This window comes from Drosophila obscura, unplaced genomic scaffold, assembly GCF_018151105.1.
Source record: "Drosophila obscura isolate BZ-5 IFL unplaced genomic scaffold, ASM1815110v1 contig_4, whole genome shotgun sequence".
Lineage (NCBI taxonomy): Eukaryota > Metazoa > Arthropoda > Insecta > Diptera > Drosophilidae > Drosophila > Drosophila obscura.
In genome coordinates, this window is record NW_024542828.1 from 7,950,248 (window position 1) to 7,977,236 (window position 26,989).

General features: G+C 45.3%; 3 protein-coding genes across 5 annotated transcripts; 2 read left to right on the forward strand and 1 right to left on the reverse strand.

The window, feature by feature from the left end:
* Nucleotides 1-1,773: 1,773 nt before the first annotated feature.
* On the forward strand, nt 1,774-3,319 carry LOC111066666 (sodium channel protein Nach). Its single transcript, XM_041594968.1, has 4 exons — nt 1,774-1,934; nt 2,001-2,225; nt 2,300-2,474; nt 2,589-3,319. The coding sequence occupies exons 1-4, from the start codon at nt 1,774-1,776 to the stop codon at nt 3,276-3,278; spliced, it is 1,251 nt and encodes a 416-aa protein (XP_041450902.1). The 3' UTR covers nt 3,279-3,319.
* LOC111066999 (prolyl 4-hydroxylase subunit alpha-1-like) lies at nt 2,601-6,961 on the reverse strand. The gene is made up of 5 exons (XM_041595116.1): nt 6,611-6,961; nt 5,416-6,550; nt 5,301-5,357; nt 5,092-5,229; nt 2,601-3,652 (listed from the first exon to the last, which is right to left on the reverse strand). The coding sequence occupies exons 1-5, from the start codon at nt 6,796-6,798 to the stop codon at nt 3,437-3,439; spliced, it is 1,734 nt and encodes a 577-aa protein (XP_041451050.1). The 5' UTR covers nt 6,799-6,961; the 3' UTR covers nt 2,601-3,436.
* A 115-nt stretch (nt 6,962-7,076) lies between these two features.
* On the forward strand, nt 7,077-9,235 carry LOC111066642 (prolyl 4-hydroxylase subunit alpha-1-like). Of its 3 annotated transcripts, none has more exons than XM_022355419.2 (8): nt 7,077-7,293; nt 7,337-7,496; nt 7,552-7,702; nt 7,759-8,095; nt 8,155-8,592; nt 8,648-8,695; nt 8,754-8,919; nt 8,968-9,142. In XM_022355419.2, the coding sequence occupies exons 1-8, from the start codon at nt 7,093-7,095 to the stop codon at nt 8,985-8,987; spliced, it is 1,521 nt and encodes a 506-aa protein (XP_022211111.2). In that variant the 5' UTR covers nt 7,077-7,092; the 3' UTR covers nt 8,988-9,142. The 3 variants fall into 3 exon arrangements, with proteins under 3 accessions (XP_022211111.2, XP_022211085.2, XP_022211103.2); XM_022355393.2 differs by having other exon boundaries at nt 7,079-7,293; nt 8,982-9,235; XM_022355411.2 differs by having other exon boundaries at nt 7,080-7,301; nt 7,357-7,496; nt 8,982-9,235.
* The last annotated feature ends 17,754 nt before the right edge of the window (nt 9,236-26,989 follow it).

A 26,989-nucleotide genomic window follows, 5' to 3' on the forward strand; every position in this document is an offset into this window, starting at 1 on the left:
TTAATATAATGTAATGTTTATTGTTCTCTTAATTCTTGCCGCCTCAAAGAGGCAGAATAATGTTCTCCCATCTTTTAAACTCCCTTTTCTCCCTTACCTTTCCATTTAAATATTCAATCCTTGGTTAGATTCTCGTTTATTTACTGCTCCACTGCCAGACACTCTGTGTATTTCAGGTATTTCTGTCTACATTTTGCCAACATTTTGGCGCCGTTTCTTTCGTGGTGTGTCGAATGGAAATACCAATTCGAAAATGGATAAAATGGTCGCTCGCTCACGCTCTGCACTCTGCGCTGTGCATTGTGATTAGGGAAACAATTTTGCTCATTGCATGTGCAGAGATGCATAAATAATTGAAATGTTCGCATTAGTTTTTCATACAACAACTCGCATGTTGTCAGCTCAAAATTTCAATAAGCACTCTAATTGTTTTTAAGTGTTTTTCCAGCAGTAGCAGCAACAGCAGCAGCAGCAACAGCAACTCTGTGCAGCGCAAATGAGCCGTAATTGCATAATTCTAATTTAGCGTCGGGTTCCTAAGCACCAAAAACATGTTGACTACAATTTATGCACATGCATGAGTGACTGACTGTGTGTGTGTGTGTGTGTGTGTGTGTGTGTGTCGGGTGAGTGTCGCTATGTGAGTGGGTGGGTAAATATATATGAGTGTGTGTGCGAGTCGCTTATTCACTCATTTTACTTAATAACACACGGCGATTGCAGGCACAGGAGCGAGCACAGCGGATCCGGACACGGACACGGACTCAAAGTTGCAGTTACAATGGGTGTGGAAGAAGTGTGCGTGGTACTATGAGAGTATATGTATGTAGTTGTTGGGTTGACTGGTTGTCGGTTGTTCGGTTACCTGGCTGCCATAATTGAGGCAGGCAGCAAGGTGTCGCTGGGTGGGGCTGCCAGGCGTCGCAAAAGTTTAACGTCCTCTCGCACAAGGTGCCACAGATGGCAGCAAGTGGCGCAAAATGTTTCACTGGGCAAAGTTAAAGATCAGAACTGAGTGGGATACAAAGCATTCCATTAGCCCAACCAGCTACAAAGCTTTCATTGGATTAAATTAGCAAAAGTTTCACTTTTGTATTCATAATTCATAATATTTTGTGATGAGTGTTGCCTTTACTTCATTGTATTTAAATGTTAATCTTTAACAAGCCATGAGCAACCTTTAACCTTGATGCAATGATCGAACTTCATTTTCCAGCTTGATTTCTGCCGTCACCAGGTACCCAAAATGTCTGAAAAACATACACAGAATCGTATATGGATATAAATACACGAGCAGCTCTGTTTGGGTGTGTGTGTGTGTGCATTTAAATCCTTATTGCGACACCTGCACAAAGCAAATACCAATTAAAGGCTTTTCACATGCAGCCCCATGCCCCACATGACTCTGGTCTGCCTCTCCGGCTGGCAACCACACTGCCAACACACCGGACTGGCAGCGGGAAGCGGTGTGTGTGTGTGTGTGGGACAAGGAGCAGAGACCACACTCACATGCTATTAAGTTGCCACATCCCACCAACAGCCACATCCACATTCACATCCACACCCACTTGAACCCACACACGGCACTCGAGAACTGACAACAAACAAATTTACCCAACGAGTAGCTGACCGTGTCGTGCCAGACCAATTTATATGGCCGGGTCGGACAGTCGTCGTCGTCCAGCCAGCCAGCTCGAAACGAAGCGAAGGCCCAAGACCTTGCGATCGGCTTATTGAACGTCTCTGGGTGCAGGTCCAGCCAGCCAGCCAGTCATGCCTGGGCAAATAGATGTGGCGGCCAAGGGCCAGAGACATGGAGATGGACAGAGACAGAGCCGCAGTTGGCGCGAATTGGGTTGGATATTTGTAACCTACTTAAAGGATTACTGCGCCAATTGTACTCTGGTTGGTTTCTCCTACATTGCCAATTCCAGGTGAGTTTTATGTGTGTGGGGGGTGCAACATGAATCGAAATGAATCTGCCCCGATGCATCGGGTAGGCTTCATCCAACGGAACGCATCATCTGGCTGATTTGTGTGGTGCTCTCGGCCATGGGCTGCTACTATCTGATCGCCGATTACCAGCGCAGCTTTCCCATACGAGCCGTCAGCATTGTCTACGAGAGTTTGCCACCATTTTCCAACTGGAAGTTTCCCACTGTCAGCGTGTGCGAAGTTGTCTACAAATACGATCTGGGACCCGAAGTGGAGGACTATGTGAGAAGGTAAAAATACAGAGACACTCTCTGGTTTGTGGTTCAATTATATTGTGAGCACTTTTTTACATGGCTTGGGGCAGCTTGGGCAGAGACGTCGAGCTATCTTATAACTACGATGTGGAGACACATGTCTCGTTCATACTGTTTCCCCATCAATACCACGAGGGCACCATCAAATCGCATTGCACTAAAATCGAAAATTGTGACGATTGTGCCACCTGCCCGGAGACGGACTATCGTCAGTTTTTGACAAGGGTAAGTTGTCGTCTAAGGGTATTCTTTCCCCAAGGTATCCATGAATTTATAAGTGAAAATAGATCTTTCGATTTCTATTTATTCCATGTCACATTTATATTTTTTTCCTACCAGTATGGGGCCAACTGCTCGGACGTTTTTATCAATTGCAAGCTATCGAATCGGGAGTTTGACTGCTGCCAATACTTTCTGCCGCTGATCACGCCCTTCGGCCGTTGCTTTATGCTCAACTCGCTGCAGAACAATGTACGCGGCTCGGAGCACTGGCTGCCAAACATCCTGGAGCCCGGCAATGAGACGGCCCTGATGCAGCTGCTCACCCATCGCCCGGTGCAGGTGAATCTGCTCAACGAGGAGGATATACCGCACACGGCGCTGGCTGCTGTCGGGGTGAGTGTCACGGATCCGGGCCAGCACAAGACCATTCAGTTCAACATGGAGTCAATGGAGAACGACTTGGATGTGCACGAGATAGAGCCGAAGGCACGCAACTGCCTGTTCCCCGAGGAGGTGCTGCCGTTCAGTTTGTACAAGGCCTATAGCTTCAGCACCTGCATTACGGATTGCACGCGCCAGTTTCAGATGAAGATGTGCGGCTGTACTCCGTACATGATGAATCCCTTTGCTGATCCGCGTTATCCGGACTGCGATCTGGCCGGCTTGAACTGTTTGGAATCGCATTACATGGTCAAACCAGACGCCAGGCTGCTGCTGGGTACACATAATGGCAAGAGCAACTGCGATTGTCTGCCCTCCTGCAACGAGGGCGATATACGAGCCATTTACGAGTCAGTGTCCGAGTGAGTGTACAGCCATCTAAATGCATTTGTCTATCGTATCGTCAACATTCCTTTTGCCTTCCTCCAAATAGCTTCAATCACAGCAGCACTGCTCGTAATATAACGCTCTCCATGCCAGCCTTGCCCACGGATCAGTATCGCCGGCAGGCGCTGCGCACACGCTTAGACGTTGTCGTGTCCATGGGCGGTATGCTGGGCCTCTTTCTTGGCGCCAGCATTCTCAGTGGCATTGAATTTATCTACTATTTCACGGTGCGAGCGCTGAACAACGTGCTGCGGGTGCGTCTTGCCCGTGCGTAATTGGTCGACTGCCAGGATTTCAATGATGTTTCCAAAGGCAGAAATATGGCGACAGGCAAAGACGTGAGCGGGGAGAGTCTGGAAGAAAACAGAGAAACAATCGGTTGAGTTGGTTATGCCTTGACCTGCGACGCATGTGGCGTATGCGCAATTTAAAAATTTTATTAAATATTTGCTCGGCTTGGTCACTGCAATGCGCATTAAAAATGCAACCATGGCATGCAGGCGGGATGCCAAGGATACCATGGATACCAAGGATACCGAAAACGTGAATGCCACCAGCCACGAGCCACGAGCCACGGGCCAAGTGTGAAGCTGAAAATCAATGAAACTCACAATTTGCACAGTCAGCAAAAGGCCTCTTGGCGACAACTGCAATATATACATATACATATCTCTACGTGTATATTATGTATCTCTCTTTATGTATATGCACGCTTTTGGCTACCTCTCAGGCTTCATAAGAATTTCATTTTGGCTGGCTCGTCTTGCTTAGTTTTAAATATTTAAAATGCCATAACAATAGAAAAGTGCCCCCAGGAAGGCAAAAAAACAAAAAAAAACTCACTCAAAGGCAGAGTAAGAGAAATGTAATCACATTAATTCTTTGCCGGGTTTTTCCTTTTGGCAGTTGCCTTTGCCTTTTGCCCCTTTTGGCCCTTTTACGGCTTTTGTTACTTTGGTCACCTCCACAAAGGTTAATTAATTATGCTCTACGCCAATTAACGCCGAGATACGGCACGGAATGGGCCTAAGCTTTTACCATTTGGAAAACAGCCACAGAAATACGGTTGCACTTTGACGGAATTCACTTTGGCTAGCAGCGGCGCAAATGTGAAAAGAAATAATATTAATTAAATTATGTTTGCATAAGAAAAATATTTCTAATGCTTATTTCAGACATTAACCAAATTAATAAATATAATATAAATTTGCGTAAAGCTTACAAGAAATTTAGCAAGAAAAATAAATATTTTAATTTCACAAATATTATTATTAATAATTACTAATAATAACACTAGTCAACACGATTTTTCCTCAAGGAACAAAACCAACTTTTTATTAAAGATTTGGGGCTTAGAAATGGTTTAATGATATTTTTTTTTTTTTCTATGGCAGAACTTTTTTTTGAAAAATTTTTGAAAACTGGTATTTTTTTTTAAGCTTTTTTCAGAGGTAGCGATAGTTTTTTTCACATAACTTTAGTATCTTACGTCTGGTTGTAAAGAACTTTGCTATTTTGAAAAGGTAATTAAAACAGCTAGAAGTTAAGCCCAAATACTTTGTGATTTCAGCTTACTGATGATGATTTTTGTGCGGTATTTTTTACGAAATTTTGACTTTAAAAACTCAGGAAAAGTCGAAAAAAAATTATATCTTGTGTCCTCTATTTTTTTGTGTATAGGTGCGTTAATTTGGCGTCGTTTAAGGTATCGCTCATTAAAATCTATGGAGAGACTTTGGAGCTAAAATTCGTTAACTAAACCTAAAAAATGGAAAAAATGAACAAAAAATACCTTTTTGAAGGCGGCGGGCCCAACTGCCAATTGGGAACAAAGCAAACGAACAAGGGTTGTACATTTGGTACCTGATCGCGCTCCTTTGTTCCCAAGGAAGGGAAAAGCAGTGGCGCCTCCCAAGGGGACATCATTCAGCTGCAGATGGAAATACACAAATTATGAAAATGATTACGGGGAATCATAATCAGTGCCTCCTCCGAACTCACGTAAAACTGAGCTGTCAGCAGGCGATTTCCCTTCCAGCCAAAGTTCTTTTCGGGATCCTATGGAGAGGGGAAGAGTAATCCAAGTGAATGGATAGGATTCAATGTCAATACGTACATCCATAAAGTCGAAGTGCGGCTCGTACTGCCCACCAATCCCATAGTTCACCAGCTGCAAGGGCTCCGCACTGTCCGTGGTCAGTCCGGTTATGTCCTCCAGTCTCATTTTGATGTCCGCCAGCCAGGGATTGTTCTCGTACCACAGCCACGTGTTCTGGCTGGTGCGGATCTCCGACACGGTGGAGTTTCCGCTCTGGCCAATCTCCGAGCGCGTCACCTGCCCCTTTCCATGCTCGATGATCAGCTCAGATTCCTTGTCACTGAGCACATCGTGGAAATAGGCCACATGGGGGTCCACGCTCAGCTGTTCCACCTTGAAGGGCGAGAGGCGCTGATAGGGCACATTCCGGTGGCTCAACCAGCATCTTAGATCCCGCTGCTCTTTGGGGGACTGCCGCAGTTCTCCTCGACACACGCGCTGGTAAAGTTCTTGGCTCTCCTTCAGCTCAGGCTCTGGAGCAGGCGCCTGTGAAGGTTCTACTTTAATTCTGGGACTGTTGCTCCTCTCTCTGGCCAGCTGAGCCTCGTACACAATTTTGTTCTTCAAGGCCTCCTCATGGCCAGGTTCCGCATCCAGGATTTCGCTGTTCAGCTTGTACGCAAGCTTCTTGTTGCCCAATTGGCTAAAGGCAGGCGAGAGTTGCTCCAGGATCTGCACTTTAGTGATCTTGGGAAGCACAAATCCTGAAGGATCCCGATTCAGCCTGGTCCTTGCTTCCAGCAGCCACTCTGAGCCGTAGGAATACTCCTTCATCAGGCAAAAATGACGCCCAATCTCGTAGCAGTCACTGGCGCTAAGTGACACATTCACTTGGTGCTGTTCCGCGGCGGACAAGATTCCAGCCGCCAACTGCTTTGTGGGGAGTTTGTACATCTCCTGTAGGCGCCACAAGCCACGAACAGCTCCGAGCAAATCCTCCTTTGTCGGTTCCTGTATCTCGGCCTTTGCCAACCCCGCGCTCACCAAATTCTTGTAGTTCTCCAAGTTACTCGTCTCGAAGACCGGCTCGAAGACACTATGCTTCCAGTCGTGGGCAAGGCGTCTGATGGTGGTAAATGCATTCAGCGGGTTGCCAAAGTAGTCCTCGATGTCCCCGCGTTGGCTCTGCAACTTCTCCACATGAAGAAGAAACCTGAAAGTCCATTCCTCTGTTAGCATTCATTTCACACCGCTTCTGCCGCTTCTTTCCAACCTTTCGATGTTCTCCTGATTCTGCTGGGCTTTTTCCAAGTAATCTTCCAACCGTTCCACCAAGAAGGCCTCCAGATCCAGCAGCCGCTCTACTTCGCTGATGGCCGAATAGTAATCCCCGTGAACCAGGCCCAAGCCCACACTCACACTCACGAAGAGCACCCACAGAAGCGCTCTGACTCGGGACATTCTCACTGCTCTGTCTGTAGATCGCTACTGGCATCGATGGAAGATTGAACCGGAGAGACAGCGGCAGACAGCAGCTCGGCAAACATTGACACAGTTGGGTTTTTCTTTTTTGATGTTTCTGGATTGGGACTGGGACAAACACATTGTGGCCCGAGTATTCTTGTAGTAAATAACATTCAAAAATTTAATGGTAACCAAGTTGGAAAGTCTACAGTAGGTTATGGCTATCAAAGCGTGAAAAATGCATTTTCCGCTTGTTATTTGTGTTTGGAAACTCAAAAACAAACGTTTAGTATGCACGAACTTTTGAAAATGAGAAGAGTAAAGTGCTTCTTGTGCCTGATCTTCCTCTGGTTTCCTAGTGTGACTTTAGAGAATCTAGACAAGAACTATGCCATGTCCATATACGATTTGGGGGAGCTGCTGAACTACAATCAAGTGCTGGTCAACCACCTTGAGGATTACGCGGATAAGTTGCAGCAGAGGGTGGATCTGGTAGACAGGTGAGTGCCACTCCATGAGATTACCCCATTGATAGATCTCCTTTGGACCCTGCAGCTTTGTTGAGATCACGAAAGAGAAGATGACACAAGCCAAAGGGATAGATTCCGACCCTCTGTCCAGTTTTCCCCTCCTCCGACACATGCAATATGATTGGCCCAACATTCTGTGGCATCTAGAGCAGCGGCTGGGAGAAGGTCAGTGCTCCTGCAACCATTGAATAACCTTTTCACTAGGAGTCTTTGTCAACAGCTCAAGCTACGATTATTAGCCTTTTACACTCCGGATTGCCGACTGCCAAGGATTTGGACGAAACCCTCAATGGGTTGTACCGCATTCAGATGATTTACAATCTGAATGGCTCTGCTATGTCCAGGGGACTCCTCATGGGAGTTCAGCACAAGTGAGAAACAAGGAAAAAATCATTCGAACATAAGAAAAGTAGTCGTTTATTTGCAGTTACTCCCTCACCCCCTTTGAGGGCTATACCATCGCCAAGTATCTGGCGGAAGGAGGGGACTATGGCGGGGCAAAAGATTGGATCTCTGTAGCCTTGGATCTATACCTGGCGGATGGGGGGAACTGGGATTTGTATGAACAGCAGGGACTCTCTTCGGACAGCCTTTATGAGCTGTACGTTGAGGTGTTAGATAACTTGAGTGAGGACAAGGAAGTGCCTCTAGCCATGATGACGGAAGCCATAAAGAGGTATCCCGAGAATCACAAGTTGGAACGAGCTCTCACTAGGCTGGAAATGAGCAATCGTATTGGGGAAGAGCAGGAAACACAGAAACAGGTCAGTGGAGGAAAGAAAAGCAAAGAAAAGCCCGTAATCCGGAGGAATCTATCATGTAGGAGGCGGACGACCTGAGTACCTACTTTCGATGCTGTTCCAGAGAGTGCCGCCGAGGATCGCGACTGTACTGCCTCTACAATACCACAGCCAGGGCCTTCCTCCGCCTGGCGCCCTTGAAAATGGAGCTGCTGTCCCTCGAGCCCTATGTGGTGCTCTACCATGACGTGCTCTCCGACAGGGAAATGTTTGTACTAAAGTCGCTGGCAAAGAACGATTTGGTTCGAGCTGTAACCTACAATGAGACGGAAAAGAAGCATTCAGAAGATAGCCACCGCACCACTAAAGCTGGTTGGCTGAACCCTAGACACAAGATAATACGCAGGATGGGAATATTGACAGAGGACATGACCAACTTGGATCTCGAAGGATCGGAGGAGTTTCAGGTTCTCAACTACGGCATTGGCGGCCACTATGCCCCCCACGTGGACTACTTTGAGGTGAGTTCTAGATTCCTTGGAACAAAAAAACCCACACTGATTAAATTCAAATTAGGTCTCCGATCCTTACCTCCCCGACCGCATTGCCACACTCCTGTTTTATGTGAGTATGCTGTGGTTATTCTTTGGGAGAGATATCTCTGAATCTTCCCTTCATGCAGCTGAGTGATGTGCCTCTGGGGGGCGCTACATTTTTTCCCATGATCGACCTGTCGGTGATTCCTAAGAAGGGAACAGTCTTGATGTGGTACAACCTGGATCATAGAGGGCAGGGCATGGAAACGACATTTCATTCGGCTTGCCCAGTCGTCGTCGGCTCCAGATGGGGTAAGATCCGCTGCAACAGCGAAACAATATTGATTTTCACCCATGCAGTTCCCCCCGAACAGTTATGACCAAGTGGATAAATCAGCCTCCCCAACTTTTTCGACGACCCTGCCTAAGGGAGCACACTGAAAAAAAAGTAGCATAGTAAAAAGATGCACTCCCATATTTGAATTATGTAAACACGAGTTCTTAAATGCAAATATTAATATTATTTTTTAATTAATCATCATAATCTTGCGTTGATACTGAAATGGATGATTAAATACGAATTGCTTAGGCAGCAACAAAATAAATACCATTTATACTGTCATCTGTACATTTCGCCAGATATTTTATTTATTCTCACTCTTCCCATTCGTGGCCCATCGTTAAAGTGTTTTGTGCATGCACGTGCATGTTCGTGCGTGCATATTGTGTGAACCGGTAGCGAAGAGCAACAGCAGCAGCGACGTCGACGCCGTGACTCCAACGCATAATTGAGCAAGTGCTCTCTCACTCTGACTTGCAGTCGGTCGATCGCATATCGCTGCTAGACCAACATTGCCGGTCCCTAACTAAAACTAATCACAGTTTGGAGCGGCGGTGCTCGTGGCTTATTACACATATGTATAAACCTGGTATCTTAATCTAAAGAGAGTTTCTGTTCTATGATTTATACCAGCAGGTAGCATATCTCTCTATCCATTTCTATAAAGTATATTCTGAAGCTAGCACGTCTCTCCCTACTGCGATTAGTTATTGTCTAAGCAAAAAACCAGTTTCCAGCTCAATGAACCCCGGGCTTTCTTTGGGTGCGTGCGAAATCAGGTTTCGAATCAGAATCAGAGATAGAACCTCTGACATCTCTGGAATTATATAATATTCAGTCGCTCTTTAGCGCGGGGTCAAGTGATGTTGGTAGATTCAGTCAGCATTGAATCGCTTCGGGATGATGTTATGTTTGCTGTTGGTGGGTGCCCTGTGGCAGGTCCTTTTCCCTGGCTGTGGGGCCGAGTTCTACTCCTCCGTGCACGAGATGACCAAGGTCTTTGGCTACGAGCAGAAAATGCTGCAGCACATGCAAAAGTTTGTAGCCGATAATTATCGGCTACAAACTTTTGCATGTGCTGCAGCATTTTCTGCTTATAATTATAATTAATTATAATTAATAATATTAACAACAATAATTGTTCTTCTCTGATCACTCTGCTAGCTGCTTGAGACTTCCAGCCATGCTCCAATATTATACAAATAATATTAAATTTGAAATTAAATTTGAAATCTAATAAAAAATGTAAAAACCTTTTATTAATATGCACAAATTAAATATATATTATTATAATTATGATTGTTTCTCTTAATTGTTTATATTTGAAGTGGAATTCCGCTTGCAGGGTAACCAGGCTTTAATTAGGAAGGGACACAAGAAACCCGAAATAAAAATGTTCCACTGCCGCTTGGCGCCAACACATAAAAAATATTATCACATTTTCATACATATACAGACTTATATACATATATTAGTAAGCATATACTATATGCATGTAGTGCTCTCGTCTTTTATTCATTTCATTTGCCGGCGGGGTTCGCTGTGGCTTTCTTTTGGCTGGGCCTTTTACTTTGGCGCATTCGCATTCCCATTCACATTCACATTTATATTTATTGTGCATTTGTGTTTGGTTTATGATGGAAATCCCCTTAGCTCACTCAAAGGCTTTTCACACAATGTTGCGAGAGGTTACCCAATGGGGCGACCCGGGTGCAGTGAAAGTATTACATTCACGAAAAGGCAACACCAGGAGCACTGGCAATGGCAGTGGCAGCGGCAACAATGTTAACCGTATCTGTCCGGCAAAAGTTTTGTCGGGGACACTCAGCCAACATTTTGGGGGGGGGCGGCGTTGTATCATTTATCAAGCTCAGCGGGGTAGCACAAAAAAAAAAAACAAAAGCGAAAGCGAAAAATGAAAGCAAAGAGAGGAAGTGGCAAAACACCTAAAACAGAAATAAGGAAAGGAGAACATTTTTGTCATGTTAAACTGTCAGAGTGCGCATTTAGTCATTACTTACATTTTCAGTTCTTCCGCTGGCACTTGCTCTACTCTGACTCTCTCTCCCCTAAAACCCCTTCTCTACTTATCTCTCTTTCTCTTTGTCGCTGTCAGTCTTGCATGCAAATGCAGACACACACACACACGTACACTACAGTACAGTAACGCACCTACACATGTCACACACTTTTGCGAAATGTAATTAAAAGTTGGCATGCAAGTCTGCGGCTGCGACTGAGCTTGGCCATTAGCATAGCGCTGAAAAGTGTGCTATATATATATATATATATATATATATATAATTTAAACGGAGCACCGCATCGTCATTTATCAAAACGGCTCACAAAATGTTAATTATTATGTTTTATTGCCCCCCAAAAGTCAGTGCTGGAATTCGTTGTTTTCCTGGCTCTTTTTATGCGTGGAAGGGGGCTGCCCGCTTTTGTTTTTTTTTTGCCCGTGATTTGGCTCGACACTATGAAATATGCTGCCGGCATGTGGTCGCCTGACTGGGCCATCACACGAACTTAAATCATTCCAGACCAAGCGCCAGCATGCGAGTCTACAAAAATATATTATACACATACAATACTCGTATATAGTACGTGCATATAATAATTCTATAATACTTTCCGGTCATTGAATTCAGCGGCGCCAAAGTCAAGCATCACTGCGCGCAGAGTGGGGCGGGGCAGGAGTGGAATGGGGCAGCAGCCAGAATAAGTGCGAAATAATTAAAATTCAAATAACTTCATTAAAAATTGAACACGAGTGCCAGAGAATTGCAAGTAAGTGGGCAGCCTCTTGGCTGCATTTCAATTGCAACCATTGCAATTGCCAATAAGAAACGCTAAAATAAGCAATTGCCAGGCGTGTGCCCGTAAAAGAAATCCAATTGGAAGCAGGGCGGGCAGGGCGGATGAACCGAAGGAAAACTTTGCTTTTTCTTTCTGCTTTACCCGGCGAGCATAGAGGAAATGGTAACTATTTTTCAATTACCTTTTTCGCACGCACGTTTGCTTAGCATTCGTTTCCTTTGAGTGGGATATTTGCCAGGTGCAGGGTGCAGGCTGCCAGGGTACTGCCATGCCAGAGGTATGCTCTATCCAGACCAGTGCTGATGATGATCCCAGATGAGCTATGAACTGATTATAGTAGGCAACATCTGAGCTTCAATTATGCATGAACTTCACACAATATCTGTGAGATGAAAAGTGCTGCAAAATGGAGAATATCAATTTCGTTGGTATATACGTATACTTGCACAATATGTGTTATTTTTTGCCTCTTCGTTTTTCTGTTTATTTTTCCCGTTGAGCTCATCTCAATGCATGACTGTTGCAATGCCTTTCCTCAGACGCACACACATGGCCATGGTTGAGTGTGTTAAGTGTCTGTAGTTAGCAGTTTTTCAATCAGCAGGCCACGCCCACACAGCAACAACAACAGCAGCAGCGTTGGCATAGCGGAAATAGCTCTGAGATGCCCCAGCAAGCTTGGCTTAGTGTTAACAATTGCCTTCTCTGCAGGTTTCCTCTTCCTTCGACGTAGTTGTATTTTCTTCTTCTTCTTTTTAAATTTCCCCTAAGCGGAAATCTATTTAAATTGAATTCTATTCTTCGGCATTGCAATTCATGCCGAGGTGCATCCTTGTGTCTGTGTGCAGCAGTGGCATCAGCAATGGCAATGGCAATGGCAGCGAGCGGCTCTTTGCGCTCTTTGCGCTACTCTTCTTCTCGTTTGGTTGAAGTTTGAAAAGTTTTTCGCACAGCAGATCGCACACTTTACGCATTGAGAATTATATTAAATCCATGGCTTGCATTTCCATTTCAATGGATAATCATTATGAGTGGGAACTGCCTGATGCCTGCTGCTGCCTGCTGCTGCTGCCTGCTGCCTGTTTCTTCTTCAGCTTGAGCAGCTTTCAGCTGCTGGAGCTGCTGCTGACGGCACTTGCTGCCACTATCCGTGTATTGTTGCCATGCAAGCCATTTTGCAATGCACACACATGCTCTGGGGATATTATGCATTTTTCACACATTTATGTAGCTTTTGATTGTGCTCAGCGTAGGTGTAAATAGTTGCCTCTGGCATTTGCACAATGTTGCACACAGCACACAACACAACACACACATCGTATGAGTAATATTTATTCACGCTCTGCTTTTGTCTGCTCAGATGCATCTGAGCAAGCAGCAGCATCACAGCATCACATCCTGAGAAAAGATGAGCAAAAGTGGAGCAGCAACAGAAGCATTCAACATATGCCCGGCATAAACATAAGCAGGAAATTCATTTTTCATTTGTTTGCTTAAAAAGTTTCGAGTTCTGAGCAGAGCTGAGCTGAGCAGAGCGATGAAGATGTTGCTGGCCCCCCCCACCCCCACCCAACATCAGCATTATAAATATTCATCATGTGGCAGTGTGTTCGCTTATTATACACAAATTAAGGCAAAGCCAACGTTATTTTTTGGTTCTAGTATGAATATGCGGTGGTGCTGCAGGAGCAAAGCCGAACACCCGAAAACAAATTTGAAATTCCAACTAACGCCACGAACCCCCACCCCCAACCCGCCCCAACCGCGCCTCAAGTGTGGAAAGGCATTGCAATTCGCTTTGCCAAAGCAGTTCGACGTCCTTTCGAGCCTTGCCTGTTGTTCGGAACACACCATAAAACATCAGCTGTTTAACGCACGGCATTTTGCAAATTTATGTCTTCAAAAGAGTTGCACATGCACAGGCACAGGCACTGGCATCGTCACAGGCTCAGTCTCAGGCTCTACGCTGCCTCAATATACACATAGAAAACTTTATAATACGTGTATGCATATAACACAGTCGACGGGGTCCTTGAGACGAGCCGTCTACCGTCTGCCTGCTGGCTGCCGTGGCTGCCGTGGCTGCATGTGTTCGGCCAAAGTGCGCGACTTGTTTTGGCAAGTGTTTTTTGCGGGTCGCTGCTGTCGGATCGGGCCAGGCCAAAAGGAGTTGAACAGCAAGATGAAAACTTGGCAGGGGGCGGCGTATTTTGGCTTAAAGTGGCGCGGATTTGCTCTACCATAAGCTCGGTGAGTGCTCACCAAAAAAATATTGAATACTTCTGAATGTATTATCCAACTACTCGGCAAAGATATGCCAGCCAGAAACTTTGCAGCGGAATCTATTCTCCATTTGGGGGACTTTCAACCGGCAGCAGCAAGATCCATCTTTCTGTGAGTTTCGTTTTGAATTATCTGCCCAAATTGGCAAAAACTTTTTGGCATTTTTCCCATGGAACGAATTTTCAGAAGGAAGTTAGATTTGTATATAAAGAAAGCTTTTGCGGATTTATTTCGAAATGTACTACTCGGAGTATTTTGCCTAAATGATCTTTTAAATATTAACTGAGAATTTGCAACTATATCTACCTCTCATATCCTGTTTCGTTGCTTCATAAAGTTCCGTGGAAATAATTCATATAGTTCATAGCCTAAAAATGGTCTTCTTTTTGCCCGCAACTAAGTCTAAGACTTATCGCTATCAGGACAAAAAGAATATTGTCACACAACATAAGCATGGCACAAAACCACAAAAAAAATTGGCCAGCAGTCAGTCAGCCGTAGTTGTAGCCATAGCCGTGTCCGTGGAGAAGCCAATCTTATCGCTTTGGCTATTAACGCGGCAATCCAGGGAAGCCAAGTTAAGACCGCACAAAGCGTGCACGTGGCCATTTTTGATGGGCAACTGTCGACGTGGCATTATCAGTGTCAGGCCCGGGCATCATCATCATCAGGCGGCTGTAAACTACGGCAACGATTCCAAATCCAAACAGAATAACCACGACAAATGTTTGCACGTGCTTTACCTTGCCCCATAAAGTAGATTCAGAGACACCGACAGAGCAGCCGCACAAACAAATCCCCTTGGCCGGTGGTGTATCATCGGCTATCCTGCCACTGCTCCGGCATTTAAGTTGGGCGCAAGAAAAAATAAGAAAAAAAATAAAGAGAACAAGTTGAGCGGGCTGAATATAAACGCAAAAGTGGTTTTTAGGCCTTAAATTGGTTGTCCAATTTATGCGTTCCCTCGGGTGAGGGTGAGGCCAGCTGGTAAAGCCACCGAAAAACGAAAGATTGGGCGTGGGAGTGGGAGTGGCAGGGAAATTGTTATAGTGATTTTTTCGGCTTCCCCCTTTTTTTTTTGTGCCCCCCCCCTGGCTTCAGGTTTGGTTTTTTCCTGGGTTTTCCCTTTTTACCGACAGACAAACGATTCTAGCAGGCAACATTACTCCTGACCAGCCTGCTGATAGCTCTTCTTTGCCAGTGTCGACTCTGGTACTGGTTCCTACAAAACTTTTGGGATTAGAAATGATTTCTTATGGCTTCCTGCTCCAGCACCAGCACCAGGAGCAGCAGCAGCAGCAGCAAACCTTCTCTCCATCGACCAGCGTCTGGTCTTTGCTTTCTGCCTTTTGATTTATGTTGACATGCTGTGGTTGTTGTTCCCATTCCTGCAGCTGTTGTTGCTGGACGGGCGTTCGATTGCCAGAGACCAAGTGCACGCCTCAATGGTCAGGTGGTTGGTTGGCCGACACAAGAAGTGGCCTAGCCGGGGCATAGAGGGGCAGAGCGAAACCTAACCAAACATTTCTTGGCAAACACTTGCCCATTTTTCATGGCGGTTCATTTCATTCGAGTTGCTTTTTATTGCCAGCTCAAAGGCACAGTGGCACAGTGCAGTTCCCAAAATCGAATTCCTGCCTAGATTATGAAGTGCGCCTCAAAAGAAGGAGACTTTTGGTAGCTCAGCAAAACTTTCAGCCCTTGAGTTGCTTACGTCCCGTTTGCTCTTCATATTTTCTTTAATTGAGCCGAAGTTTGTTCTTGAACCACTGTGCCCCGAACCAAACAAAAAAAGTTGTAGCCAAGTTTTACGTGGCGTACGTTTTTGCCGTTCGCTTGGGTTTGCGGATCATTCTCTGCCCGGGAAAGACGTCGGGGGGCGTAGTCCAAGTCCAAGTCCGAGTCCGAGTCAAAATGGCGACCGGAACTGGGCGACATTGTTGCATGTCCTGCTCGTTGCTGCTGCTGCTCGTTGTTGTTGTCAATCGCAACCGCATTACATGTCAATTACCGTATACTAAACTGTAAGAGGGCTTACGCCAAGTGCGTCCCGTGCCGAACGTGTGGCCATGGCCCTGGCACTTCAACAAAACCCGGTCAGAACTTCTCAACATAATACTCGTACTCCTTCTGTCCCTCTCCCTTTGCTACACTCAGACAGTTTGCAAAGAAGAGAATTTTGTGGCACATGAGTTTAATTTATGGGGCTCGCAGCTATTTTGGCTGGGGGTAGTGGGCGGAAGTGCGACTGTCAATAGGGATTGGCAGTCAGCATGCGGGTCGGTTCACGCTTTCGATCCGATTTCCCCTTCACTGCCAAGTTATTTTTTACTTACTTGCTTGCTTGCTACCCTTTGATAGAGATTGACAAATGCGTGCGTGTTGGTGACTTTTACAAAAAAAATGTCTAAGCCGCTGCTGGAAAAAAGTGAAATGAAACGTGGCAGAGTGCGGTTGGCGGCTGCTTGGATGGGGAGGGGGAGCCACAGGCAGTAAATGCCACGCCACGCCATGCCACGCCACAGAGCACCGTAAATAATGCGCAAAATTTGTTAAAGGGACAAGCGTAATAAATCCCCTCAATGGCACACAATTTCTTGATAACTTTTAGTGGCTGATATTTGCTTTTAGCTGGCCGTGTTTGGCAGGCGCCTAAGCAAATCCTTTTTTGAAAAGTCGAAAAAATTAAAATTTATATCCAAAAGGATCTTCGGGCTGCGGCAGCACTCGAACTGTCTGCCAGCCAGCTGAGTGATGTGCGGCTGTCAGTGACAATTTCCCCTTTTTGCGGGGGGGTATCGTATCACTCCATTTTGAGTAATATGAACGGGAAGCTATTCCCGCTCGCATGGCGGATGAGTGTGGATAAATGTTTAACCCTCCAATTGGTCGGATATCATGGGGGATTTGATGACCTCTATAATACTCGTCTGTGTATGTTTTTTTGCAACTTAAACACATGTTTCGATGTTTATTGTGTGAATTATATGTATGGGTAATTTTGTGCATTTTTCATGAGCTTTATTTACTTTAAATGGACTAAAAATGCTCCATGCATAGTGATGTATTTTATAAGGGTATGTTCGGACTCCAAATCCAAAATATATAGAATCAAAAAAAAGATAATGCCTGTGCAGTAAATAATTCTTATGCCAGAAATGGAGAAAAAGTATTGCCATGTTTTGATGAATTATTACAGGGTGGCATTCTCTTTGGCTTAAATTTAGATTAAATATTCGCAAAACCATAGAGCTGTTACTTGCTTTTAAATTAAGTTTACAACGATCGGCACATACATATGCATCCGGCTGGCATTATGCAACAATTTTCAAGCCTTGGGATGTATTTTTACAATGTTTACTCTGTGGCATATATTGATTGGTATATACAAATGGCATTTAATTATTGATGTGCCCCTTTATGCATACATTTCAAGGATGGCATAACTCAATTCAATGCATCGTCAATGTACGCAGATGTTTTTGCAGATTTTCCAAGCAAAATATTTACACAATTTTTACCAGAGTGGAAACCCGCCGTCAGCCAGCCAGGCTGACGTATACATCTTCCGTGTGGATGTGGATGTCGAAGCATTTTACAAGTTGTCAGAAACTAATGCAACTATCTGGAAGCTGCCAATTCCGTTCAATGTTGAACGCTTGTGCCCGGGCGCTTTGGAGCTGCCAGTCCGTCAGCGTCAGCGTCACCGTCATCGCCCATTGCCAGCATCATCCAACGCAACCAGAGCGTTCAGATCCTGTCGGTAGCTGGACCAGAGGTTAGCCTCTGCCGCAGGAAATTTGCCAACGCTCTTCGTTTGTTTTTTTTTTTGCCACAAAACAAACGAAAATATGAGATTTTTCTATCATGCGGCCGGCCATGGGGAGTGAAGTTTACACAATTTACAGTTGCGGCAGGTGAGGGCCAACTTGGCCAACTAACTAACCAACTAACTAACGGTCTAATGCATAATTTGTCTGAACTTTCAGGCAGGCAGAGGGCTAGGGCTAGGGCTAAGGCGTTAAAGCCTGGTCGAAAAGTGTTAGATTTGCTGCGGCTTTGTCCGGGTGCGGTAAGCCACAAAAACTTTTCCATTGAATTCCATTTCATTTTGCGGCTTGAGCTGTAGATGTGTTCATTTGATTTGAATGCGAATGAGTGTCGAGTCGGAGTCGGAGTCTTTCTCTCCCCTCTTACAGGGGTGGGGGGGTAAAAAGGCATAAAAGTTCGCACATGAACTTTTGTCGGAGTGGATTGAGAGGCGGTGCCGATGCTGTGGCCAGCAGTAGTGTGTGTATGTGCAGGTGCAGGGGCATTAAAAACTCGGCTGGGCCGTAAAATTCAGGTGAACACACACACACACAGTTCTAATAGTTCTCAGTTCTCAAGTGTCTGTTCTCTATCTGTCTCTATGTTTCCCTCCCATTCCACCACTCTTTCACGCTCCCCTTAATTTATGCGTATTTAATAGAGTTTTTATTGTTGTTTGCAGTTTTGTGCTGTTGGAAGTTCTGCCTCGTCTTTGATTGAATATTTATGCGTGCCTGACTCTCTCTCTCTCTCTCACTCTCTCTGTCTCTCCCCACTCTCGTATGTTATCCTTGGAGTGCATGTGTGTTGGTATGCGTAAGTTTGGCTATGAAAATGTTCTAGCTTACCCCCAAACTTGTTTTACAATTTTCCTAATGGCTTGCTACATGCAGACTCCATTTCCCCCAGGGAGCGAGTGCTGCCAGAGATGAGTGGGGGAAAGGTCGGTTAAGATTCACCAACTTATGGCTAATCCTGGATTAGGTTCTTTACTTGCTGCGATCTTCAGTCCATGCCGGGTCACGTTGCCATCGATAAAATCTAAATCTAAAATGTCACCGAAATGCTTAGGATAATTGAAAATTTTCCAACATCCGAGCACTCATTACATGGCTCTCCCCTGATACTGCTACTCCCACGCCGCTCCTTCACTTCTCTACTCCTGCCTGGTGGAATGTCAGGTTACATTTACTCGTGGAAATGTGGAAAATTACCGACAGTGCGTAAGGAAAAATTAAATTTCCTCTGCGCAAATATTTGAAACTAATTATGCCCCATAGACTACAGGGGTAGTGGTAGTGGCAGGGGGGCCCAGCCCAGCCCAGCCCGGGCCACAGACGCTGTCACGTTGTACATCCGTTCGTGATTTAGGGAGCCATCTAGGCGAATACACACGACGAGGAGTCCTCCAGCTCAGGTGACACAAGAGCAGCGGCATTAGGCAGGTCTTTGGGTTATAAACAAAAGTACGCGTGACTTCCTCTTGCAGCCATTAAAGGCGACATATCCTGCGGATGAGACACACACACACACCACACCACACACACCACACACACACACACACACACTCTCTCTCTCTCTTTCTCTCTCTCTGGCTCTTCGTCTTGCTGTCTTGAATGATGAGCAGCAGCAGCAGCACCGAAAAAGGTGAAACAAAATGGATTTAAATTGTTGATTAGTGCCGGGATAACAACAAAAACAGCCATGACAGCACCTGTGACCCCTGTGTGCCTGTGTGTGTGTGTATTTGTATCTGTGTTATTTTGAAAAATAATCATAATAATGACGGGCATTGTTACGAAAAAAATTCCAAATGCAAAACAGAAACAGAAACTAAGGCCCAAGCAACGCTGAAAAGCAATTTGTACCCAGGTTGTGTCTCTCACTCTCTGTATCTTTTCATTTCTTTGACTCTCTATATGTATATGTGTGTGTGTGCGTGTGAATGTGCTGCTGTGTGTGACCCTGGCACGCACACTTATGCCCCATGCATTATACTTAAGCTTTATGTTACTTACGCGCTTAAAAACTTGTTCGCTTGTTTCTCCAGCTTGGCTTTTGTTTTCGTTTTTGTTTTAAAAATTTCATGAACTCATTGAAACGTGTGAAAAGGTATCTGGAGAACGGTTCTTGGTAATCCTCTTTCCAACCAAGTCAAAACCAGCACCAGCACCAGCAGCACCAGCAGATCAAAGAGCAAGAGCTCGAGGGGTTCAGTCCGCGCTAAGCAAATTGCGCCAAAAATGAATTATTAGCGCTCAGAAAATACGCCAAAATGTTGGCAGTCGGCCGTTTGCCGAAATTGCAACCTGCCCCCACCGAAAAAACCTTTTACCACTCCTGCTCCTGCTTCTGCTTCTGTTCCTTCTCCTGCTGTTAGTACTTTTTTTCTTGTTTTTTTTTTCTTGTTCCTCTCACAATTTAGTTAAGAATTATGGCTGTAAGAAATGAAAATGTGTCTGCTACGAGTCCTGGGGTTGCAGAAAGCCAGACCTCGGGCATTCCCCAACATTTGCGGAAACGGGGCAAAAAAAAAAAAAGTTTTCTTTCCTTTTGGACTGCCTGGCATAAGAAAATGTTTTCTACATTTGCGGGTCGGTTAAGTTCATTACCCGAACTCAAATGAAATGACTTTTGTTTTAGCTGAAATTTCAAATTGATTGTATGACCACTTCAAGCTCTAAAGAGATTCTGCCCAGTGAAGTTTCATAGCCTAGCTGATGATCCCTGTGGTATTGCATTTGGGGTTGAATATATTTTAGCTTTAGTTTTGACCACAAATACTTGATTCGCTTCATTCCCTTTCAACTGATGTCATATGTCAAAAACAGTATAGAAAATATAGCTGGCTGTTCAGCTTTTAAATTTCTACATACCGTAGCTTTATATTTCTCATATTTCTTCGCTTATTTCTACCCATTCCTCATTGAATAAGTATGAAAAGTCTTTTCTGGAAATGGTGCACAAATTTTTGACAGAAACAAATGAAAATGCTGATGCTGTCATTTGCTAAATTGAATTTTTGGCCAAGAAAACAAATGTGAGAAAATACTCAAGCACACACACAGCCACAGTCACAGTCACAGTTACATACCGTCAAAAGTTAGCCTGCTAATGGAGACAAAAGTCTTGACATAATTTCTAATTTCATGTGAATTGCAATTGCATTTTAAAATATGTACTTATGCTAACGTAATAAGGTTTGCACACAGTCAACAGCCGAAACTGTCAATTCAGCTGAGGGCGAACACAAAAATTCTCCTAGTAGGTGCCTGCTAAAATGGGGGCTCAGAATGGGGCGGCGCGCTAAATGAATTCACACCAAAGGGGCAACGGGCAGAGTCGGGAGTCTTGAAATTGCATTTGCTTTTGTTGATGAAGTTTTGCCCCCCCCTCCCCTACTAATTATGCCCAAAGCCCCCCCCACTCGAGTGAGTCAAACGCACAAGCTGAGTGGAAAAATACAGGGAAAATTCACAAAGAGCGAGAGAGAGCAAACTTCGGTGAGATTTTACTCCCAGGAAATATTCTCTATCAGTCTCCGGCAGGAGTGGGTTCGTGTCTCGGTTCCCTTTTTGGTTTCTGTGTCAGTCGGTTAGCAGTGGATGTGCGCGGCTGTTGCCGATGTCTGCAAATTAAAATGCCACCGAAAGCAGGAAGAAAACAGATATGGGGCATGGGAAAATGATGTGGTGGGGTGGATGGGGGATGGTGGAAAAACTGTCGCATATTAATGACACGCTAGGCAAATGTGTCATTTTGACATTTTAACAGTCTGTCATGCAGTCACCGAACCACGCTATTTATATAGACACAAATATGGGAGGCTGCAGCTGTATCGCACAACACTGCCACACAATATGTGTGTGTGTGTGTGTGTGTGGAAAGGAAAATGGCAAAGGAAAAGGAAAAACTTAAATGTGTGCCATTTGCTTATCACTCAGACAGCGAGATACGACAGATGGATGGAGAGACAGACAGAAGGGGGCTGGCAGAAGGACAGAGTCGTCGGCTGACAGTTTTGCGGGGCACAGATTTGTCATGCATGGATTTATGTTTATGCATAGTTTTGGTTGGCCAGCCGAAGGCCTGCCATTTTCCGTTGTTTTACCCACATTGAAGGTTTTTATTTTTATTTTTTATTTTTGTATTTTTACCATATAACTGACAGATACATGTAATTGTTGTGCAAATGGATTAAAAAGGCATTTGTCAAGCGGTTTGCCTGCTGTGCTCTGTCCTGTCCTGTCCCGCCCTGTCCTTTGTTGTGTGCTCTGCTGTCCCGTTGACTGTCTGCTGCCAATGACCAGCAAACCGACATTGAAGGGGGGGCATGAGCATGTGGCTGGAGTTGCAGACTGAGGATGCAACCCAGCGGACTCATTGCGTAGCATATTTAATTAAAAACAATTAAAAATGGCGGGGCGGGTTGAGCAAAGTATTCCATTTTAGCGAATATCAGATACACTAGCAGCGAAGAGGTTTATCCACAATGTAGCCGGAGTTGTTGTCAACCATTCACGATCCTGTTTCCAGCCCAAGCAACCCACCAGAAAACCCTATTTCTATGCCAGCAGAAGGTCCAAGTGTTATCTATTCTGTGGCCGCTTACACTCAATTTTGTCTGAATAACGAGAAACCTTATCGGGTAATCAGGACACCGTCTGCGACAGTGGAATTATCCATAATTTGAGCAGCTGCTGGAGGGTCGGCTGCTTCTTCTGGTCTCAGGGCTTATCGTTAATTCGTGGCTGGAAAAGGCAGCGCCAAAGTCCAAGGACCTTTCATGTTAATTGCTATCTCGCTCTGACATCTCTAGCGCAGTTTCGGTGTTGGTTACGGTTTTCAGGAGGGGCTGCTCCTTGTGCTGCTGCTGTTTTTTAGGTCTTTGGTTTTCGGTTTCAGCGCCTGCCTAATTTGAAATTAATTTTAGCCTTTTGTCTCAGCCAGAGTCAGAGCCAGAGCCAAAGGCATGAGCCATGAGCCATCAGCCATAACCAGAACCATAGCCGAATGCTTTCTTTAGCTGGCTAATTAATTTATGTACAGGTCCTCGGGAGTTTCTCTCCAACTTTCAGCCTCTTTAGCGCTGCTAATGCGTATTAGTTATAAATTCATAACTCTTCCATTAGGCGTGGCTGTTGTAGGTGGGAGTTCCGACTGCTGGGAGGAGGATGGGGTGGGGTTCATTTTAATGGGCACGTGTCATTTGGTTAGCGACCTTTATTGCTTTGCCTTTTGCACTGATGCTGTCGCCATTTTGCAAGGTGCAACGTTATAATAAAGGCGCCAAAAGGCAAATACCAACAAAAGAATTCGTGGACGGCCAAAAACAAAGTATACAAGGTGAAAGTAAACACAGCAAAACCGAAAGAGAAACAGCAACAAAACAGCAACGAAACAACAACGAAAACTGGAACTGAAACTGTAACTGAAGGACACAGAAACTAACTAACTGCACAGCTGGAGGGGTTGGGGGCTGTTGAAACACACACAGACCTCCCCCCCCCAGCCACCAACAGAACGATAACTCAGGGTCCAGTCCAGGGAAGGCCAGCAGAAGCTGGCACCTGAGTGGGGCGAAGGTCTGGCGAGGTCCGAGTGGGTCCGAGTGCTGTGAGGGGTGGCGGGGGGGGATTGGGCGACGACTCGCTTTGTTTGCCGAAAGTGCCAAAACACTAATTTACTTTTTTGCCCTCTCGCACTTTCTCTTTTCTTTGCTGTCTTTCTCCCTCTCTCTCTCTGTACCTTTGAGAGTAGTTTCAAGCTCAGCTCCCGGAGGCCCGCTCACTATGTTTTTTTTTTGTTTTGTTTGGTTTTTGGCCAGGATTCAACGATTCCCTGCCTGGGCTTAGGCCTCGATTATAAAACACAGATGTGCCAGAGCGAAGTAAACACACTTGGGGTCTGCGTCATGCTCCTCAAAAAGTAGGAAACACCACCAAAAAAAAAACAAAAAATACGCACAAAAAATGAAAGACAAAAATTTTAACAAACCGTTAACAGACTTTGTGGGGCAACGCAGAGACACGCTGCAAATATCTACAGAGACAGAGGACAGAGTGACGGAGCAGAGAGAGAGAGAGAGTGCAAAAATTGTGGCGTGTGGTGCCGCGGCGATTGACAAAAGGACAATTTTCCCTTTCTGGTATTCATCCCTGTCCCCCGTTGTTGTTGTTGTTGTTGTTGGTGGGTTTTCATCTTTGCCTTCGTTTTTGTTGGGCTTTAAAGCTTTGCGTTGTAGTCGTCGTCGCTTGGAATGTGTTTACAACATAAACAAAAATTCTTGCCTGCCTCCAGCGGGTGCGGGGGGTGGTGGTGCCACATGAAGGGTAGTCGTGGGCAACTACTTGAAATTGTTGAGATGCCATAAATGGTCTGGTCTGAGCCGGGCCTGGGCCCATGAGGCATAAGGTTATTTGAGGTTGTTAGCGCGTGACGCCAAAAGGGAATTGGGAATTAAGAGTGGAGAATGGAGCATGGGTCGGGAATTAAGTGCATCAAATCGTTTAACTGCGCTTATTCAATCGGAAAGGATACTGGGGCGGGGCGAGGATAAGTGCAAAAGGCAACTAGGAGCCCATCAAATAAGTGACACACTTGATAAATACTAAAGGATGCCCTAACCCTGATCAATGTGTTGAGCTGTTGAGCAATGCTCTGGTAAAGAAATATGAGAAATAAAATTCAGAATGAATTTCTAGGAAAGCCTCAAGCGAGTCCTTCTATTAACTTCCTTGCTAAACATTAATATTTATAGAATTTCCAGCTACATTTTCCTGAAAATATTTAATATAATTGCTCCTCTATCTGTCTGCTGCTCTCTCTTCCGAATGCATTTGCATTATTTGGAGTTCTTGAAATAAAACTCGACGCTGCTGAAATAATTGCCTTGAGGTTGAACTGACAGCACACAGCCCCCTTTTGCGCGTAAGTATTCCCGGGGCCTTGGATTCTTGGATTTTGCTGGGCTATTCCTTTGAGTGTGTATCGTCGAGTGCGCATTAAATTCATTAAATTTTCATCAACATCAACGGCAACAGAACATATTTAAAATTTCTAATAAATGGCAAGGGCAAATGTTTTCGCTGCATGCTGGCAAATAATTTCGCTTCAAAAGATGAAAACCAGCGCATTACATAGATAACAATTAGGGTCTAGGGCGGGGCACACGAAAACACAAACACAAAGTGAGCTGGCGACGGTGGCGGAGGGGGAGAGCGCGAGCAGCAAGCCAAAGTAGATGCTGCCACAAAAAGTTGCCGCAAAAATGGCGCACAATTTTTTTTTTTTTGGTTATTTTTCCGAATAGAATGGCATTAATTCTCATTCCGGCGTTACGCATGGTGGGAAAAATTTAAATTTTCTACTGTTCCAAATTTATGCAGGCAGCGCGGAAATATTTCACAAAATTATAAACCAATTTTTAGTAAATTACGAAGGAAGAACAGCTGCAGCTGCTGCAGGACGAACCGCTGGCGTGAAGGACTCGCGGGCCTTTTGTCGGTTTAATTAGGTTAAAGAGCCGGCTTGTATATGTATTGTATGTGTTGGTGAGTCTCTGTGTGTGTGTGTGTGTGTGTGTGTACACTACATTCAAAGAGAATTTTAGCCCGTGCCCCCCAATGGCAGTCGTCGGCAGTGTGTTGACCGAAGCGACCCTCCAATAGGAGAGCCCCTAAGCAAACAAATTACGCGGCTTTAAGCAGGCCCAGGCCCCTGCGCCTGCCCCTGCCGCATCCTCGCTCGGGGGCACTGCCCTGCCACAGATCCCTTTTTAGTTATCCTCTGACGCTCGGCGGGACTATCTGCCTTGTATCTGGAACAATGGCATATTTATTTTTAGCACACACCAAACCAAAACCAAAACCATCCCAACCCAACCCAACCAGTTCCCCCCGAGCGATAACGTGCCACAGCCACCTGGCAAAGGCAGCAAATACCGAAAACCCTTGCCACGTTCCTTGCCCCGCCCCCCAAAAAGGAATCAAAAGTCTTTAGCCATAAATGCTTTGCGGCACGTTTCTGCATCATATTACAATTGTGGCCCATTAGATAATGGACTTCAAGGAGTGTGGCGTTGGGATCGAAGAAAGCAATAAGTTCAATGAAATATGTATTTACAGCCAAGTAAGCGGCAAATCTGAGAGCATTGTCGTCGTAGTCCCTTTAGCCACATTCTGTGATTAAAATGAAAATTAATTTCGCCTCTTGGCTGAGAGAATGAAGTGAAACCGAATCTGTGGCCAACGATGTTCCTTGGCATTACCAAAAACCAAACTCAGATTCAATGATGCACCTCAAAATGTAGAATTTTCTACTTGCATTTTCGGAGCTGCAAGGCAATCAGAAATGTTTTAAGTGCTTTTTTCATTCAGTTGTTATTTTGCACTTTAAGTAACCCCCTGCCCACACACACAGACACACAGAGATGGGCTCGACATGGTGAGGGTGGGCAGGGCAGGGTGTCCGTCCTGTGTCTGTATTAGCCCCGGACAACTGTCAAAGGCAACAGGCGTGACGTGCCAGGAGCTGGTAGGAGCTCGTATATATTGAAACATTGGCCAACTGACCGCCAGACCAACGACCGACCAACGACCAACGACAAACGGCAAACGGCACACAGTCCGAGAGTCAAGTGCTCCAGAAACAGGGCTGCCCTGCCTGCCTGACGAGCGGTGGCCAAGCGGAGAATTGCCATTAAGCTGCAACTTTAAGGCAACTAAAAATGCCAACAAATAAACAGCCAGCAAAGGGACAGAGAGAGAGAGAGAGAGTGCATGTACATTACACATCCGACCCGTAATCCAGATGCAGGCACTGAATACTGTCGATGCTCTCTGGTCTCTGGTCTCTGCTCTCCAGTATCTCTTTTCCTCCTACTCCAGCAGCACAGAGTGTGCGTGTGTATGTGTTTGTGCATGTGCTTGTGTTTGCATGAGTCATAAGCAAATGTGTGCGCAAGGATATATGCGGATTATGCCTGTTCCCTGTGCTCTGGCTTATGAGCAATGCCAAGTTTACAGCAAAACGTGTCAATAGTACCCCCGCTCCAGGTTCAGGTCCAGGTGCAGGTGCAGGTCCAAGTCCAAGTCCGATTTCCCATTCCAAATCCGACTGAAATTTAAG